This window comes from Salvelinus namaycush, chromosome 2 (assembly GCF_016432855.1).
Source record: "Salvelinus namaycush isolate Seneca chromosome 2, SaNama_1.0, whole genome shotgun sequence".
Taxonomy (NCBI): domain Eukaryota; kingdom Metazoa; phylum Chordata; class Actinopteri; order Salmoniformes; family Salmonidae; genus Salvelinus; species Salvelinus namaycush.
This window is the reverse complement of record NC_052308.1, coordinates 71,990,974-71,997,711: the sequence shown is the minus strand read 5'-3', so window position 1 is coordinate 71,997,711 and position 6,738 is coordinate 71,990,974. Positions and strand designations below refer to the sequence as shown.

Here is a 6,738-nt window from a genome sequence, read left to right as displayed (position 1 = left end):
TCCTCTCTGTATAGACTGTACTATAGTCCTCCCTGGAGCGGTATACTGATTTATAGACTATAGTCAGTCTAGAGTAGACTATAGAGTCTATAGAATGTACTATAGAGACTTGACTAGCTGTATACTGAGCTATATATGATAGTCAGTCTAGAGAGATGATGTAGACAATACTGGTGTCTGGAGATGTGATCTGGAACCTCCACTGACTGGTAGTTCATCAATCACTCTTACACACACACACACACACAAATACATTAAACAAACACAATATACAGGCGTAATTGATTCTGATATTTTAATCCAACCATGATTCCCCTCCCAAGACATTTGACCACATCATTATAATGCCAGTTAATAGTTCATTATCCATCACCTTTGGACACACACACACTTCCTTCATTTAAAAATAGAGCCATAGTCAATGCTGTGTATATAATATATTAACAGGTCTATACTGACTGATTGCCAACAATGGATACATTTTTTAAAACATTAAAAAAAAAAAAAAAACAGTGCTGATCTGGGATCAGTTTAGCCACCAGGACTGGGGGACTGGGCCTGTATCCACAAAGCTTCTCAGAGCAGCAGTGCTGATCTGGGATCAGTTTAGCCTTTTAGATCATAATGAATCAGATTATATGGACAGGTTGGGACCTGATCCTGGATCAGCACTGCCTTTTAGATTATAATGAATCAGATTATATGGACAGGTTGGGACCTGATCCTGGATCAGCACTGCCTTTTAGATCATAATGAATCAGATTATATGGACAGGTTGGGACCTGATCCTGGATCAGCACTCCAAGTCAGATGCTGTGGATACGGAGACAGATCCCACTACAGTAGGCTACTAAACTACTGTTGTAGTGTATAGAGAGAGAGAGAGAGAGCAAGAGAGAGAGACTGATAGGGGTACAGGAGGAGACCTCAGGGTGTCTGGGTCTATAGAGGGGTACAGGAGGAGACCTCAGGGTGTCTGGGTCTATAGAGGGGTACAGGAGGAGACCTCAGGGTGTCTGGGTCTATAGATGACGTCATAGTGACATGACGCAAGCCTAATTGTTGACATCACAATAGGCTAAATATCGTCCCATAAGAAGGGTCCTTTTAAACGGGCTCCCAAACTCCGTACCATAGAATTACAATGAATAGAGAAACTATATCCCAATTCAAAGACAATCCAGTGGGTTTTACAGCTATAGGTCTGTTCTACACAAATTCTAACCCTGTCCTCTTCAATTTAACCCCTGGGGTACCTCCTCTCCTCACTTCCCTGAATGAGGCGTCTCCATGGCAACACTAGTGTTAGCTAATCCCTCATTATAGAATATAGTTCCCGTTTCCGTGTAGTTCCCATATCACACGGCACCAAACAGGTCAGATTACAGTAATCTGGGAATAGTGGAGCAGACAGATTAGATTAAGGTCATTAACATCGCACGCACGCACGCACGCACGCACGCAATGTGGAGACCAGGAGTTACACACACCACTCTCTGAACAGAGGGAAAGACAGAGAGCCATTGAAGGACTTTAAAGAATATAGTGAAGGCGGCAGGGTTTTAATAATCGGTAGTGTTTTTGTTTTCAAGTGCAAATAAGCCTTTCTCTGTCCTGCCCTGCATTCTGTCTTCATGTCACTATCAATCTCACAGTTCCCATTCTGCCGTGTATCTCAATGGTGCCCTATTCCCTATATTAGTCCCCATGGGTCCTGGTCTGAAGTAGTGCACTATATAGGGAATAGGGTGCCATTTGGGAGGCAGGCCTGTTATTATTCAAACTGGTTCTTCTTCCTAACTGATTGAATGAATGACAATACAAAGTGAAGAACAGAGTAAAAGGGAGAGCATTAGTGGAGGAGGCAGAGAGGAGCAGAGGAGTGGCAGGAAGATGTTGAAGGTGATTGGCTGTGTGTGTGTGAGTAACATAACAGTAGTCCAGCCAACTCTCCAGTCCCTCTGTCCTCTTCTTCTCAGACCAGGCGTTTCCTCTTGAGAGATTCCAACTGACGAATGGAGAGAGAGGGGGGGGGGAATGAGATGGGGATAGAGAGGAGAATGGGAGTGAGAAGAGACAGGGAGAGAAGGAGTGGAGGTGAGGGAGGATAGGAGTGGAGATGAGGGAGGATAGGAGTAGAGGTGAGGGAGGATAGGAGTAGAGGTGAGGGAGGAAAGGAGTAGAGGTGAGAGAGGAAAGGAGTAGAGGTGAGGGAGGAAAGGAGTGGAGGTGAGGGAGGAGAGGAGGTGAGGGAGGAAAGGAGTGGAGGTGAGGGAGGAAAGGAGTGGAGGTGAGGGAGGAAAGGAGTGGAGGTGAGGGAGGAAAGTAGTGGAGGTGAAGGAGGAAAGGAGTGGAGGTGAGGGAGGAAAGGAGAGGAGGTGAGGGAGTAAAGGAGAGGAGGTGAGGGAGTAAAGGAGAGGAGGTGAGGGAGGAAAGGAGTGGAGGTGAGGGAGGAAAGGAGGGAGGGAAGGAGTGGAGGTGAGGGAGGAAAGGAGAGGAGGTGAGGGAGGAAAGGAGAGGAGGTGAGGGAGGAAAGGAGTGGAGGTGAGGGAGGAAAGGAGTGGAGGTGAGGGAGGAAAGGAGTGGAGGTGAGGGAGAAAAAGGAGTGGAGGTGAGGGAGGAAAGGAGGTGAGAAAGGAAAGGAGGTGAGGGAAGAAAGGAGTGGAGAGGAGGGAGGGAAGGAGTGGAGAGGAGGGAGGGAAGGAGATGGGGAGAGAGGAGGGCAAGAGGTATGTGTTAGATACAATTCAAACTAAATTATATTACACATCACATAGTGCTCGTATACGCGATGTGGTCCGATGACTACAGGCTGTTTAAACAGGCAGTCCAGTTCTGATCTTTTGACACTAACTGGTCTTTTTGTATTTTTATTTTGACCAGTCAGATCAGATCTTTTGCCAATAATTGGTCAAAAGATCAGAATTGGGCTGCCTGTGTAAACTCAGACAGAGTCAAATATACACTCATATGTACAGATGATTAGGTATATCCATCTAGTACCAAGTCAGACCCCTTTGCCTCCAGAACAGCCTAAATTCTTTGGAGAATGGAATCGTTGCTAACGTAATGTCAGGAAAACATTCCCCACACCATTACACCACCGCCCCCAGTCTGTACCGTTGACACCAGGCAGGATGGGGCCATGGACTCATGCTGCTGACGCCAAATCCCGACTCTGCCATCAGCATGATGCAACAGGAACCAGGATTCATTGGACCAGGCAATGTTTTCCCACTCCTCCGTGTTGGTGATGGCGTGCCCACTGGAGACGCTTCTTCTTCTTTATAGCCGATAGGAGTGGAACCCAGTGTGGTCGTCTGCTGTAATAGCCCATCAGTGACAAGGAGGGGCGAATTGTGCGTTCCAAGATGCCGTTCTGCACACCACTGTTGTACTGCGCCGTTATTTGCCTGTTAGCTTGCGCCAGTCTTCCGTTTTCCACCCACAGGACTGCCGCTGACTGGACGTTGTTTGTTTGTCTCATCATTCTCGGTAAACCCTAGACACTGTCGTGTGTGAGAAGCCCGGGAGGTCGGACGTTTCTGAGATACTGGAACCGGCGTACCTGGTACCAACCATCAAACCACGCTCAAAGTCTCTTAGGTCACTTGTCTTGGCCATTTTAACATTCAATGGAACAGTAACTGAATGCCTCGATGCCTGTCTGCCTGCTTTATATAGCAAGCCACACTGTCTGTAGGAGCTAACCATGTCGGTGTACCTAACACTGTCTGTAGGAGCTAACCATGTCGGTGTACCTAACACTGTCTGTAGGAGCTAACCATGTCGGTGTACGAGGTGGTGTACCTAACACTGTCTGTAGGAGCTAACCATGTCGGTGTATCTAACACTGTCTGTAGGAGCTAACCATGTCGGTGTACAAGGTGGTGTACCTAACACTGTCTGTAGGAGCTAACCATGTCGGTGTACCTAACACTGTCTGTAGGAGCTAACCATGTCGGTGTACCTAACACTGTCTGTAGGAGCTAACCATGTCGGTGTACCTAACACTGTCTGTAGGAGCTAACCATGTCGGTGTATCTAACACTGTCTGTAGGAGCTAACCATGTCGGTGTACCTAACACTGTCTGTAGGAGCTAACCATGTCGGTGTACAAGGTGGTGTACCTAACACTGTCTGTAGGAGCTAACCATGTCGGTGTACCTAACACTGTCTGTAGGAGCTAACCATGTCGGTGTACCTAACACTGTCTGTAGGAGCTAACCATGTCGGTGTACCTAACACTGTCTGTAGGAGCTAACCATGTCGGTGTACCTAACACTGTCTGTAGGAGCTAACCATGTCGGTGTACCTAACACTGTCTGTAGGAGCTAACCATGTCGGTGTACCTAACACTGTCTGTAGGAGCTAACCATGTCGGTGTACCTAACACTGTCTGTAGGAGCTAACCATGTCGGTGTACCTAACACTGTCTGTAGGAGCTAACCATGTCGGTGTACAAGGTGGTGTACCTAACACTGTCTGTAGGAGCTAACCATGTCGGTGTACCTAACACTGTCTGTAGGAGCTAACCATGTCGGTGTACCTAACACTGTCTGTAGGAGCTAACTATGTCGGTGTACCTAACACTGTCTGTAGGAGCTAACCATGTCGGTGTACCTAACACTGTCTGTAGGAGCTAACCATGTCGGTGTACCTAACACTGTCTGTAGGAGCTAACCATGTCGGTGTACCTAACACTGTCTGTAGGAGCTAACCATGTCGGTGTACGAGGTGGTGTACCTAACACTGTCTGTAGGAGCTAACCATGTCGGTGTACGAGGTGGTGTACCTAACACTGTCTGTAGGAGCTAACCATGTCGGTGTACAAGGTGGTGTACCGAACACTGTCTGTAGGAGCTAACCATGTCGGTGTATCTAACACTGTCTGTAGGAGCTAACCATGTCGGTGTATCTAACACTGTCTGTAGGAGCTAACCATGTCGGTGTACCTAACACTGTCTGTAGGAGCTAACCATGTCGGTGTACCTAACACTGTCTGTAGGAGCTAACCATGTCGGTGTACCTAACACTGTCTGTAGGAGCTAACCATGTCGGTGTACGAGGTGGTGTACCTAACACTGTCTGTAGGAGCTAACCATGTCGGTGTATCTAACACTGTCTGTAGGAGCTAACCATGTCGGTGTACGAGGTGGTGTACCTAACACTGTCTGTAGGAGCTAACCATGTCGGTGTACCTAACACTGTCTGTAGGAGCTAACCATGACGGTGTACCTAACACTGTCTGTAGGAGCTAACCATGTCGGTGTACCTAACACTGTCTGTAGGAGCTAACCATGTCAGTGTACCTAACACTGTCTGTAGGAGCTAACCATGTCGGTGTACCTAACACTGTCTGTAGGAGCTAACCATGTCAGTGTACCTAACACTGTCTGTAGGAGCTAACCATGTCGGTGTACCTAACACTGTCTGTAGGAGCTAACCATGTCGGTGTACGAGGTGGTGTACCTAACACTGTCTGTAGGAGCTAACCATGTCGGTGTACCTAACACTGTCTGTAGGAGCTAACCATGTCGGTGTACGAGGTGGTGTACCTAACACTGTCTGTAGGAGCTAACCATGTCGGTGTACGAGGTGGTGTACCTAACACTGTCTGTAGGAGCTAACCATGTCGGTGTACCTAACACTGTCTGTAGGAGCTAACCATGTCGGTGTACGAGGTGGTGTACCTAACACTGTCTGTAGGAGCTAACCATGTCGGTGTACCTAACACTGTCTGTAGGAGCTAACCATGTCGGTGTACGAGGTGGTGTACCTAACACTGTCTGTATATAACAGTGTTTACCTCAGTCTCCACCATCTTCAGCCGTCCTAGAGCGTCCTTAGCAGCATCCTGAATAGGCAGAGGGACAGACACGTTACACACAAACATGCGATAACACAAACACACACACACACAACCCTGACCCTTTGCTCACCCTGTTGCCTTGGCTGGAAAACTTCTTCACTGACTCAGCAAGTCCCTGGGCGAAACGCTGCAAAATATTCTCATACTCTACAGACAGATAGAGAGAGGGAGAGAGAGAGAGAGAGAGAGAGGGAGATGGATGGAGGGAGATCAGAGAGAGAGAGTGAGAGAGAGATGGAGGGAGAGAGCGAGAGAGGGATGGATGGATGGAGATTAGAGAGAGAGGGATGGATGGATGGAGATTAGAGAGAGAGGGATGGATGGATGGAGATTAGAGAGAGAGGGATGGATGGATGGAGATTAGAGAGAGAGGGATGGATGGATGGAGATAGAGAGAGAGGGATGGATGGATGGAGATAGAGAGAGGGATGGATGGATGGAGATTAGAGAGAGAGGGATGGATGGATGGAGATTAGAGAGAGAGGGATGGATGGATGGAGATTAGAGAGAGAGGGATGGATGGAGATTAGAGAGAGAGGGATGGATGGATGGAGATTAGAGAGAGAGGGATGGATGGATGGAGATAGAGAGAGAAGGATGGGTGGATGGAGAGAGAGAGAGAAGGATGGGTGGATGGAGATAGAGAGAGAAGGATGGGTGGATGGAGATAGAGAGAGAAGGATGGATGGAGATAGAGAGAGAGGGATGGATGGAGATAGAGAGAGAGGGATGGATGGATGGAGATTAGAGAGAGAGGGATGGATGGATGGAGATTAGAGAGAGAGGGATGGATGGATGGAGATTAGAGAGAGAGGGATGGATGGATGGAGATTAGAGAGAGAGGGATGGATGGATGGAGATTAGAG

The 6,738-nt window shown here is 48.0% G+C and overlaps 1 protein-coding gene across 1 annotated transcript in view; it reads right to left on the bottom strand.

The window, feature by feature from the left end:
• Positions 1-700: 700 nt before the first annotated feature.
• Positions 701-6,738, bottom strand: part of cc2d1a (coiled-coil and C2 domain containing 1A) — a 38,337-nt gene continuing 32,299 nt past the window's right edge. The window contains exons 25-27 of the mRNA XM_038960632.1: positions 5,943-6,019; positions 5,810-5,857; positions 701-2,008 (exon numbers count right to left, since the gene is read on the bottom strand). Coding sequence (XP_038816560.1) covers positions 1,976-2,008; positions 5,810-5,857; positions 5,943-6,019 — 158 coding nt within the window. The 3' untranslated portion in view covers positions 701-1,975. The remainder of the gene's footprint in view (positions 2,009-5,809; positions 5,858-5,942; positions 6,020-6,738) is intronic.